Below are 13,728 nucleotides of genomic sequence, written 5' to 3'. Positions count from 1 at the left end.
ATTATTAATGCCTTATTCTGCCTGACCATATTTTACATCCTTTAATCCTGCCCAATCTTACCGACTACCTTACTAACCATTAATAAGCAGTAATTAGGGAGTTTATTGAGGCAAAATACGTAGTTAATAGTGAGAATTGGACCCTAAAGTGTGACCCTAAAAACTATTAAACAACTTTTAAACAATGTTTAAACAGCTATTAAAAAATGTTTCTTGAAATAAAATAATAAATAAATATTAGATAAAAAACTTAACTTTAACAAAATTGAACAGAAATAAAATAAGTTTAAATTGAAGAACTAAAACAAAAAATGCTAAATAGAAATATTTAATACATAAAAACTAATAAAAATGATAAAAACCTATTACAAAATTATTAAAATGAAAACTGAAAACATACAATTAAAATAATACTGTAATATTTCATAAAATAACACTGTAATGACCATCATTAAAAGTTTATTTTCTCTAATCCTTTGAGCCATTCAACTCTCAAACATAGATACATTAGTGTGCACATATGTTGGCAAATCAATGGAATTAAACAGTCAAATCTGATTCAGAATAGTGATGCATTAATGGTGTGACTGTGCAACTCAACTCAAAGTGTTCATTACAATAACAGGCCTAATGAATCCATTAGATAAATGACTTTCTGGATCTCTCATCCCTTTGATGCTTAACAGCCTTTTACACACCCCAACAAATGAACTTAAACTTAAGATTAAGAACTGCTAATGTACAACAGACAATGTAAATTGAGAGAGACACACTTTTTAACCTACACACAATGCATAATATCCTAACAAAGAGAGAAACATAAATATAAAAATTACAATCTGGAAAAAGAAAAACGTAACACGGATTGAAAAGTGTCAGCTAAATGACAATGAAAAGTAACTGCAGTAAATTTCACTAGGTAAACATTGTCTTCAGTGGTATATTTAACAATTTTCATCTACATACGTGTCAGTCACAGTTCAAGTGGCATTACCTTCAAAGTTGTAAAACTGGAATATTAATAATGGATATACATATATAGAAAAAAACATTAAATAATTATGCAAAAGTGAAACACTAATATCAATAGCATGTCCTGTGTGGGCACAGAACATCAAATATTGATACTCTAAAAGGGAATTCTCTGAATTGAAAAACAGTGCTTCATTCTGCTTTAATGTTTGATTAGGGGTCACAGGTAAAGGCATTAAGAGTGTTAAAGGCATAGACGATGCTAGAACCTTCATATATAATCTTCATCATCTTTCTTCCCCCGATCAAACAACAACCCTTAAATTACTTCTACAACTAGAAGGGATCTTTAACATCCCACTTCATTATAAGTTATACACCTACAAGCCACTATTAAATCTCTGACTATCTACTCTTTTTGGTTATTATAAAAAAAGATTTAAAATTCTGACTGAAGATTATGACTTAATTCAAGCAACACGGTTTAGATCACGTCTTAATGACGAGTATATGTAATATGCATGTCTGAAACCTGAAATGTTTAATGAGAAAAAGCCTTTGACGTTCTCACATCTTTTCATACATCTTCTTATATATCAGTACATAACAGAAAATCTAATCTATACTAACCTTAGCATTTGCAATAAGTGTCAGTGTAACACTGCACACTAACAGTTAAACCGAAAGGATCTCTGTGCTTTTCCATTCAGTCCATCCTTCAAGTCATGCTATCATATATATGAAATAAAAATGCAACAAACTATGTTTTTAAGCCAGTTTTAGCTGCTAAACATGGGGGATTCTGTTGAATTAACAAGAAAATTAGATGGTTCATGCACATTTAATTAAAGAAACAGATCACAAAGAAACAAAAATTCTGTCATCATTTACTCTCCCTTGAGTTTCTTGTGCGGGAACACAAAAGAAGATATTTTGAGGAATGATTTACCATTGACTTCAAATGTATGGATGGAAAAAAAAACACTTATACATTTCTCAAAATATCTTATTTTATGTTCCACAGAAGAAAGAATGTCATACAGGTTTGGAATGTCATGAGTAAATGATCACAGAATGTTCTTTTTTTGGTGAACTATGCCTTTAATTTAAGACAGGAACCCAAATTCTTGATTATGTTATACTGGCAGGATACAGTCGTACACCACGATTGGGCTGTTAATGATTTGTTTAACAAATAACACCAATCGGTAAATTAATAATAAATACTGCACATAATAATAATCATAACATACTAATTTTCAGTGGACTGTGTTGATTTTCTGTCACTGAACAGATCTAATTATTCTGAAAATAAAAAGTCAAAATCAACACAGTCCATAATATGGACATAAGGGAAATAAGAATAAGCACTTTTCCCAGGGTATGCTTTGTCTTGGAGGTACGAATTTGAACGGCCACTTCCAAAGCAACATTGAAAGTACTAATAGATAAAAAAAAAAACATTACAAAAAAATACCACAATTAAATAGTAGATGCATGCGGCTTCGCAATTACCTTCTGGAATCAATCAGATTGTAAAAAGTCTTACATGAACCGGATATTTAAAAACAATAAGTGAGTAAAATGTTTCGCAAATCTTTCCTAATGAGAATCTAGCACTGCCCATACAGTGTATAAGGCCTGAGAGTCTTCTGCATGTAATTAATGGCTGACACAGCATACAATACACATCAGCAGGCAATGAATATCCATGATTTCATCTATAAGACATCAGTACAGTGCAACATTTTCTTTCAGCTATGGGTGATTGTCTTAAGATCTGTAAAAAGCACATCCTGGGCTGCCAGAGCCCTTCGCTGTGCTTAATTTGAAAATACAGGGGTGCTTGTGAAGTCTGAAGACAAAAATGAAAGCTTTAATAACAGCAACAAAACTTGAGGTGCACACGAGTCACGGTGTTTCTTATGACCGCGTAGTGACATGACACATGAAGTGCCGCTTGAGTACAACTGAAGCCCCAGCAAGCCCCAGTTTTTCCCTGAAACACAGTCCCAATCACTCTGTGGAGCTTAGATATATAGCGCTAGTTCAAAGTGGATTTGGTTATTTAAATATAGCATTCCATGATCCTGGTAAAAGACAGTTATTTTTTTTTGGGAACTAACAGAATCTCATCCCCATCTTGAATGCTGTAGGAGTGCAAGGCCCGTGCACTGTATTTCAACTCATCAGGGCCGAAGGCAGTGCACTTGTCGATGTAGTAAAGGCGCATGTTGCTGCTGGGGAGCTGCATTACAGTCTTTAACTGCTTCTTCAAGTCTGCGACAGTCTGGTCCAAACGGATGCTCACCTGCTCCACTTTGTCTTCATAGCGCACCTCCACCTTGGCGTGGTAACGCGGTCGCAGGTCGATCTCAGCCAAAGGAGCCAGTTTCCCATATTTGGTCACCAAACAGTGATATCTTCAAAACAAAATGCAAATACCTAATCTGTATTCAGCTTTCCACTACATGCTCAAGCCAAAATAATACCTAGAAAGTCAAAATACTGTCAGTAATGCAAGCAATTTTAGCTATGCAAACTCAGGATAATCATCATCTTATCATTATTATTATTAATAACTACTATGTTTTTATTTTAAAAATTTATATTGCATAGAATGTGATTCTGGTCTAAAAACACAATCTACAAAATCCTCATATGTGGAGTATACAGTGCCTATAGAAAATCATCATACGTTATTTGTCGTACAGCCTGAAATCAAAACCAATTCTAAAAAACATCATTTTCTAGCTTTATTTACAATATCAAAATAATGAAACAAAAAGCAACAGTTCTGAAAATTAATAAGAAAATGAAAAACTAGAATAACAGGGTTGGAAAAGTCATCAGTCCCCTGATTTAATACTTCATAGGGCCACCTTTTGCTTAAATTACAGCTATTAATCTTTTTGGATATGTCTGTACTAGCTTTGCACACCTAGATTGGGGAATATTTGCCCATTCTTCCTTACAGAATTGCTCAAGTTCAGTCAAATTCAGTCAAAATACTGCTCTCTTCAAGTCCATCCACCGATTTTCTATCGGATTTGAGGGCTCTGACTTGGCCACACAAGGTCATTCACCTTCCTATCCCAAAGCCATTATGTTGTTCTTTTGGCGGTATGTTTAGGATCATTGTCCTGTTGGAAGGTGAATGACCTGCCCATCTTCAGCTGTCTAGCAGAGGGACGCAGGTTTTCCACAAGAATTTGGATGTACGTGGAAGCATCCATTTTCCCTTCAATCCTGACCTGTCCGGGCTGAAGAGAAACACCCCCACAACACAATGCTGCCACCGCCATGCTGCTGGGTGGTGTGCTTGGTTTGCTTTTCGCCAAACATAGCGCTAAAAGAAAGAAGCCTTTCCTAAAAAACTGCCACACTCAGTCTTGTTTATATGCAAAAACACACCTGGAAGACTCTGATGCCATCTGGCAAAAGGTGCTATAGTCTGATGAGACCACAATTGACCTTTCTGGACTCCAAGTGCTATGTTTGGCGCTCTACAGTAAATAAAATTTACTGTAGAGTATCAAAATTAAAAATACTTTAAAAACTGAGGAAAAAAAACAGGATGACTTACAGCATCTGCTGATCAATGTAATATGATCTGTATGCCTTATCATTAGGTGATGATAGTGAAGCTTAAAAAAACAAGGAAGGTGAAGTAGAAGAGAGGTACTGACATCAGCGATTGTAGAGGGAGGTGCTAATTGGCGGTTTTATTTTAGGGGGCATAACTTGCAATGGGGAATAATTGGAAGGGGCGTTGCTGACACACATAGGCCAACACTGGTGGACTCACTCCCTACTCGTTTTACAACATTTGCAGGTCATACAGGCGAAACTCAGGGCTGGAGCCCTGTTAGTAGAATGATGGATCATAAAGAAAGATCATGTGACACAGAAGACTGGAGTAATGGCTGCTGAAAAATCAGCTTTGCCATCACAAAAACGCATTTTTGATCTAGGGCTGCAACGATTAATCACGATTAATCGCTTGCAAAATAAAAGTCTGTGTTTACGTAATATATGTGTGTTCTGTGTATAATAATTATGTATATATAAATACACACACATTCATGTACATATTTAAGAAAAATTTTATATTTATATATAAAATATTTATGTTTATATGTAATATAAATATATATATTTATAATACATGCATATATTTCTAAACTTTATACCTGTATGTGTGTGTATTTATATATACATAATTATTATACACAGAACACATACATATATATATTATGTAAACACAGACATTTATTTTGCAAACGATTAATCGCGATTAATCGTTGCAGCCCTATTTTGATCAAATAAACGCAGCCTTGGTGAACATAAGAGACTTCTTTAAAAAAAAAAAAAACCCTTAAAGAATCTTACCAACCTTAAACTTTTGATCAGTGTATATTAAGATATTTTTAAAAATTAGAAAAAAAGCCCTAATTGAGTAGGTTAGTGGGTGACTAGTCAACCATCCTGACCCACTCATATTTTACACTACAGCATTCCTGTCTGAAATGTACCTGTGAGGGAGGTCCTCCTCTGAATAATCCAAGTGATAACGGATGAAGAATCTCTCAGCGTCCTCTCTTTCGCCATCCGTCACCACACTCCCATTTAGGTTGGTCACTGACGGCAGCCTGCGGGCGGGTGCAATGAGATCATCTCATCAACATTTCTAGAACATTACTATCAGTTTCTAATGAAGCTAAAGAGATCGTTCACTCAAAAATGACAATTCTGTCAAAATTAATCTATCATCATGATGTTCCAAACCTGTATGAACTTCTTTCTTCTGTGGAACACAAAAGGAAATATTCTTTTTTATCCATACGATGGAAGTCAATGGTCATCAAACTGTTTGGTTACCAATATATATTTTTGTGTTCCACAGAAGAAACAAAGTCATACAGGTCATTTTTGGGTGAACTATTCATTAGACGTGTTGGACTTACTGTGCTATCATTAGACTGCGACGCTCCATGCTCGTGTAAGCCTGCAGTAGAGGAATGCCTTGCAACCTCACCTCCTCCAGTTTGGGCAGAAAGTTTAGCTTCTCAATGTCATCCCATCGATTAAGTCCTGACTCACACAAAACGATAAGGGAAACTTATTTTTGTGGGGTTTATTACAATGTAATTGCACTGTACTAAAATAGTAATAATGCTAAATTAAACAATTACACAAATAGTATGATCTTTTAGACCCTTCCAGCACGGGTTAAGACATTTGTAAACACCGTCACTATCAAAATGACACCTGAGTTGTGCAGATTGATGCTTCGAAGGTTAGGGAAGAGCCGCTGAAGGATTTCTCCTGAGTCCCGAATGGAGCTCAGGTTGTTGTTGGCCATGACCAAAGTGTCCAGTGCAGGGAACATGGAGCCAATTTTTCGTACTTCATTCCACTCATGGAGGCTGTTGTCTGTGATGTGGAGCAGACGCAGTGTGGGGCAGGGCATGGTAGCCGGTGTCACAGTGGTGTACTGATTAAGGCACAGGAACAGCTCCTCAAGCCTGGACAAAGCCGATCGATATTAGTGGAGAGCTCTCATACCAGAGAAACCTTCATTAAATATCAAGGATCTGATCAGATAATATTCGGGATAAGCAGTCTTGTTTTTCCTCAAGTGCTATTTAAATATTAAATGATGACATTTCATTAGGTCTGGTGTGAAACATATGAAGCAAAGAACCAGCGAAATGGACCATGGCCGTGAACTTTAAAGGGATCATATGATGCTTTTTACGGTTTTCCTTTTCCTTTAGTGTGTAATGTATCTGTTTGTGCATGTATATGATCTGCAAAGTTACAAAGCTCATACACTCCCACAAAGAGCTTTATTCTAACACAGAACACAAGGTTTCAGCTAATTGTTGTCGGCAATTCAGGGGGTTAATCAGAGGTGGCATGTTGCGGTTTTGTTTTCAAGAGGTTAATCAGAGGTTAGATTTATTTGTTTGTGAACAGTACAACCCAAATGTTTGCTTGTGCACTGCGTGTTTTTCAGAGGACAGCTTCTTGAACCTAGGAAAGTATAATGCAGACTATAAACAAAGACTACTTACCACTGAGAAATGTTCTACTCAAGTCGTGCTTGCAAAGTTGGTTCTGATCAATCAGCTTGATCATCCGAATTATCAATATCAAAAATGATCAAAATCTAAATCTGATATATCTGATACGGTAAAACTGACAAAATTATTTTTAACTGTGTTTACAAATGCTTTAGAAGCCTTGGAACAATTATGGTAAGGGGCGTTACATTTCCGACACATGCTTGAGGTGTTTGGCCAATCACAACGCACTGGGTCAGCTGGCCAATCAAAGCACTCTGAGCTTTTCGGAAGAAGAGGCTTTGTAGAAATCAGCAAGTTTCAGTCAGACTGGGAATAGAGAAGCTGCAATAATGTACAATATGTGGAAAAATAATGTGTTTTTTTTTTTACATTAAAGCATGTTAAACTATTCTATTACACTCAATAATCCAAATGCAAGTTTTGTTCACAGGATTGCATGTACTGTATACAGCCATTAAAATACTCTATGTGAAAAAAGATGTAAAATCAATACTACAATGTCTCAAATTTCAAACTAGTGAGAGCAATCAATACTACATACCAAGTACACCTTCAGTATCTGTTATACAAATGCCAGTCCATATTTTTTCAATAAAACATCAGGGGTTCAAAATGTGACTTACTCAGGCATTTCTCGTGTGAACGTGTGCACCGTGTCCCAGGACACTTGAGTATTGTTAAGAACGAAGCGGCGGATGCTAGAAAAGGCCTTGGCGCAGTCTGGGTCTAAGACTGCATCACTCAGCTGATTAGAGCTGAGGTTCAAGAACTCCAGGTGCGGGATGTTAGAAACAATCTTGCTGATCTGGAACAGATTAAAGGGTTAAAACAAAAGTTAAAATCATTTAACCATTCTCATGTCATTTTTAAAGCTGTTATGCTGTTTTATTTTTTTTCAAAGGATACAAAATATTTACAGAAATGTTACTCAGCTCTTGATATTCAATGGTAGGTAAAAAAAAATATATATACACTACAATTCAAAAGTTTGGGGTCAGTAAGATTTTTTTTTAAAGAAAGCAAGGATGCATTAAATAGATCAAAAGTGACAGTAAAGACATTTATAATGTTACAACAGATTTCTATTTTTTTTTTAATGATATTATTTTTTAACTGTTTTAATTGTAATCATTAAAGAATCCTGAAAAAATGTAGCACAATTTCCACAAAAATATTAAGCAGCAAAAATGTATTAAACATTGATAATAAGAAGAAATGTTTTACCAAATCAGCATATTAGAATGACTTCTAAAGGATTATGTGACACTGAAGACTGGAGTAATTATGCTGAAAATTCAGCTTTGCCATCACAGGAAATATAAACTAGAAAATAATTATTTTAATAATATTTCACAATATTACTGTTTTATTGTATTTTTGAACAAAGAAAAGAGAAAAAAAAAATGCAGGAAGAGAGATGATGAGACACAATACAAAACAGCTCAAAACAATATCACTGGAATGAAGGTTTATGACTGGGCAAGTACTTTAGGACCCGCGGTAATATTAGAAAAGCTTTCCAGCGCTTGAGAAAGCTAAGTGGGAAGGCCTGAAAACAGATGTGGAGGATGCTTTGATTCTGCTTCACATGTGAGTAAAACTGGGTTTGAGTGTCATTGATTGTCTGGGACTGCTGTGCTGTTGGTGACTAACAACAAACACTTGTTTGTATTTACTCTTGTGAACTGTACGTTCATTTTTTGTGCTTCCTTGTCGTTTGTTCATCATCTGCACTTTATTTTTCGTGCAGAATTTTGTTGCGCATCAGCTGTGATAAACAGACACCCACTCTCGTATTGCATGTGTAACAGTGGCCAGATAGTGAGAGTTGTGCAGGTAAACCACAGCACACTGACGACTGCTGGAGAATGCGGTGTCAGTGCACTCGTCTGCCAGTGCCAGCAGCGATCGGGCCGAGGTTCGAGACCGACTCGGAGCAGGGTGGTTAGGATTGGAGGGTGAGTTTTGGAGGGGGAGCAATGAAGAGAGGGGTGGGTTTGTTTGGGTTGATTTCAAATATCAACAATGTCCAACAGCGTTGTTGAAAAAATACATACCCCAACTTTAATTACTTCAAAACCAATCAGATTTGAGTATTCAGAAAGAGCATGGTATAAAGAACAATATGAGGGTGAGTAAATAATAGGGGTGTGATGAGACCGGTATCTCACGAGATGAGACGAGACTCGAGATTGAGTTCACAAGACGAGACGAGATTTTTACACACTATTTTTAAGAAATCCTCAACTGCGAAATACATGACTAGAAAAAATATTCTGCAGGTGTATTTGAAATGTTTTAACTAATCATCTTGTAATGAATGTCATTTCAGTTCTACTTTCTGAGTATGAATTATCATATGCAGTAAAAGACAACAATACTCAAGCACTGTAAAAGGTTTTGCTACTAACTCAACTGACTGACTTCTCTCCTGTATGATTTCAGTCTCTTCAGACCTTACTGTACATGATTTATGAGCTTCTACAACTTTTGACCTCCTAACTGAACTCCTTTCCACAAACTGATCATAGAAATAAAAATAGTATAAATAAAAATGGTAACACTTTACAATAAGGTCTCATTTATTAACATTAATGTATTAACCAACATCAACTAACAATGAGCAATATCTTTGCTACAGTATTTATTCATCTTTATGTTAGTTAATAAAAATAGTCATTCAATGTTAGTTCATGATAGTTCACAGTGCATTAACTAATGTTAACAAATGAAACCTTACTGTTTGTGCTTAATAAGATTAAGAGAAAACAATTATTCATTTTTATGGTAACACTTTACATTAAGTGCAATCATAATCGCACTCTCTCAATATTCAAAAAGCAAATAAGACCAAATTTTTCTTTGATACAGAGCTCAGAGATGCATTTGCATTCATCAGGGAGCCGCTTTCAAAATGCCGGGTATTGAAATCATGTTTGAATGCGCGCTCGCGTTTACTTTCCCTTTCAGCGATCGCGCGTAACTCTGTAAATATGGAGCGGCGGCGACCGCTATCCAACTGAATTAAATGTTTTTTATTTAAATACAAAGCAAAATGACAGTGGAGGCGTAATGTAAACGTAGCGGTGGCATATTCTTTCCTAATCATCCTAACACTCTGTCATGGCAATATCACGAGACTACTTTTTGCCTCGACGAGAAATCTCGTCACATTTTAAAGATCGCAAGATCTCGTGACATGAGTAAATAATGACAGAATGTACATTGTTGGGTTAACTATCCCTTTAAAACTTTTAAAACAAAATTGGCCATTTGTATTATTATACAATGAGGAAAAATCTGAAGCAATAAGATCCCCAAATGAACTGACTAACTCACCTCATACCAGTCTTGGAGCTTGTTGTGGGACAGATCAAGTTCAACTACATGAGCACAGAAGGCAGCGATCTCTCCCTCATCTCCTGCATGACTGATTCCACTGCCATTCAAAACCAGAACACTGGGCAGGTTCAGACGGTCTGAAGGCAGAATGACCACACAATTAATGAACTAGGAAACACAGCAACAGGATACAGCTGCCAAATCAAACACTAAAATCACCTAGGAAGGAATCTTACATGACTTGCTTTTAATTGACCCAAGCCTCACCTTTCATAGGTGATCCCTGTGGTCCAGAGGGCACAACCACGACTCCCAAGCCTGGACCCCGACGGCAAGGAAAGTTCTCCGGGCTGTACTTCTCACTGATCGCCTGCATAAAGGTGCGGCCTTCTATCTCAGAAGCTTCCATTGCACTGTTCCAAGCCACGCACCTTATGCAGCTGTGGATACGCAATTATCAAAAGTATTAATCTAAAGATTAAGTGTGTATTTTTTAATTCTAAACAGTTCAATGTGCAGAGGTAGGAAATCCATTTGTATGTTTATTTCCTAAAACGGTGGTTTCAAAATGGTGTTTGAAGATTCCTACATGTCAACTTCATTGCATTTCCTGTTTTGATTTTTGTCATTGCGTGATTGTTGCACCATTAATAAACAGTAAATCAGTTGTCAAAGTTTTAGTATTTATTGCATTTAATGCGTTTTGAAAAATTCATAAACCAAACAAAAATGCCATGACCCATGTGTCAGACAACCTCAAGCAGTTCAGTTAAACATATAGTCAGAACCTGCAATCCTCTGGGCTACAAATTCCATTTTTAAACAGAGCTGGCCTAGATTTAACCATCTGCTGGCTAAATAAATCATGTTCTTTGCTAAAATGAAACCAACAGCTTTACTGAGCACAGCAATACTGGCTTATAACATTAAACATGTTAATCCACTGATGACTAAACATGTTTGGTGAATACATTTTTCCCTATATTAATCAATATAAATATGAAATGCATGAGTTTTTTAGGGCTCTCACCTGCTTTGGGCGATTTGTCCTCACAGGTCCAAAGTCCACAGTGACAGCTGTGCCATAAAATAACGTTTACTTTTACTACAAAATGCTATTCGTCCATTGAGTGTCAAAGTTCAGTGGATAAACGAGGCTGCAGACCAGGAGAGAGACTGCTCAGTGTCCTCACCACACTTTTCAGAGATCTGTAGAAAGAAGACACCAGGTCAGCATGAAGGACAGACAACCGATTCACCTTCAGTTGTAACTACACTAATCTGACTCAACAAAGCCAGAGTTTCTGTTTAAGTAGACACACTCAATATGCATCTGAAAAACCTTACTGTAGATACAACTCACAGCCTGTTTAAAGAAAATACATGACAAAGAGACTAAAACCATGTAAACATTCTTTACACAGCTGTGCATATAAGAGTGCTAAAAGAACAATAGCTGACTTGTGAAACAAAAAGTTGCCAAGACAATACACTGCCGGAAGCAGTTTCATTAGAGTCTAGCGTCCGAGTGTCAAATTACAAGAACAAGAGCCGTTATATATATATATATATATATATATATATATATATATATATATATATATATATATATATATATATACGGGACTTTACTCTATTTTACAGTACGCCGCATATTTAAAACAGATGAAGAAACACCTATAAATTAAATCAAATAAATAATAGCTGTAGAGCAGAAGTTCTACAAATATGGCTGAAATTAAAGAATAAAATTGATGATAAAATGATAACTTTTATGGATTAAATGATTAAATTTGTATTAAATACATATTATTTATGAACTGCTCGAGGTTGTCTGACACATGGGTCATGTCATTTTTGTTTGATTTTCCTAACGCATTAAATGCAATAAATACTAAAACTGAAATAAAAAATATTTAAAGCTATATTGCTACTATGTTTTATTGCATCTGCAACAAATTATTTTAATTTGTAATCTACATAATGTCTGCCTAAATTTTAATATAAATAACTCTCAAAGAGACACATGGGAAATATCACTGTGCAATACAATCCTTGCATTACAAATATAACATATTATATCCACGAAAACAAAAGATTATAGTATACTAGTTAAATTTACTAGTTTCTAATTTTTTTTTTTTTTTGGAGACTAGTTTGACTCAATGCACAAATTAGTAATGTGATTTTTATTAAAACATGTATTTTAACTGTAATTTTAATCCATTAAAGAATCCTAAAAAAATGTGGCACAATTTGCACGAAATATTAAGCAGCAAACATTTATTAAACATTGATAATAATTAAGAAATGTTTTACCAAATAAGCATATTAGAATGACTTCTAAAGGATCGTGAGTATATTTTATATACACTAAACACTGTCCTACAGTCCTGCATTCATTCATTTTCAAACACGGGAGTATTAACAAACCATCACATGACAATAACGCAATGATAAAGTCATAAAGGTGGGTCACCTTCATCTGATTTAATAAGAGCACATGTCATTTATAATAGAGACTGGCGCTAAATCTACAGTAACTTGAGCTTCTTCTGCATGAGGATACATATCTAAGCTGACAGCATCACTCACCAAAACAGACCACTAAATGTTAAATGACTCGGAGTGAGAATGTATCATTGTAAGTCAACACCAGTGAATTATCATACTTCTGCTAATATTTAGCTAGCTTGAACCGAAAACATCCTTCCATCATCATAAAGTGTCTTACATTGAATGAGCAGCTCCTCAGAGAGACTCGGGAAAAGACGATGTAATTCACATCAACTCCTAACGCTCAGTTCATCCACGTCATCTCTTGAAACCTCGCGCTTTGATGGACGAGCTGTTACAAGTCGCTCTTGTTATTGTTGATAAATCTGTCACGCTGACCCTATTGTCACGGAAGTGGCGTCACTCCAGCTGGGCGCTCGTGACTGGACTATTCAGTTGTGTACGAATACTTGAGCGCCCTCGCTGGCGGAAAGGAGAACAACGGACAATATTTAACGCAATTTACTGTTTAATTTGTGAATTTATAGATTGAGTATGTTGTTTTATAATATGTAGAACAGGGTGAATTAATGATGCAAATACGTAGATCAGAAAAGGTGACTCATGAATCATGGGGTGTTTGAGGGGCATGGCATGACACCCTGCATAGAGCTAAACACAGCAGCATCTTTGATAAAATCTTGCAGTGCTGATCCAGACTGATCAATGCTTCCATCTAGCGGTTGGAAAACTTCTCACATGGTTGGTTTTAATTGCATGGAAACTTTGAGGAAAACTTTTGCATTATTGTTAGCTAAAACTATTA

General features: G+C 35.8%; 1 protein-coding gene across 2 annotated transcripts; it reads right to left on the bottom strand.

The window, feature by feature from the left end:
• Positions 1-442: 442 nt before the first annotated feature.
• On the bottom strand, positions 443-13,337 carry tbcela (tubulin folding cofactor E-like a). 2 transcript variants are annotated; one of them, XM_048160364.1, is made up of 9 exons: positions 13,141-13,337; positions 11,437-11,615; positions 10,674-10,846; positions 10,404-10,543; positions 7,688-7,869; positions 6,244-6,500; positions 5,940-6,066; positions 5,508-5,624; positions 443-3,395 (listed from the first exon to the last, which is right to left on the bottom strand). In XM_048160364.1, exons 3-9 carry the CDS (start codon positions 10,813-10,815, stop codon positions 3,077-3,079), a joined length of 1,284 nt encoding a protein of 427 aa, XP_048016321.1. In that variant the 5' UTR covers positions 10,816-10,846; positions 11,437-11,615; positions 13,141-13,337; the 3' UTR covers positions 443-3,076. The 2 variants fall into 2 exon arrangements, with proteins under 2 accessions (XP_048016321.1, XP_048016322.1); XM_048160365.1 differs by lacking the exon at positions 13,141-13,337 and adding an exon at positions 11,770-11,785.
• Between the last annotated feature and the right edge of the window lie 391 nt (positions 13,338-13,728).

This window comes from Megalobrama amblycephala, linkage group LG16, assembly GCF_018812025.1.
Source record: "Megalobrama amblycephala isolate DHTTF-2021 linkage group LG16, ASM1881202v1, whole genome shotgun sequence".
Classification (NCBI taxonomy): domain Eukaryota; kingdom Metazoa; phylum Chordata; class Actinopteri; order Cypriniformes; family Xenocyprididae; genus Megalobrama; species Megalobrama amblycephala.
Note: the sequence above shows the minus strand (reverse complement) of the source record. Positions and strands in the feature narration are given on the sequence as shown.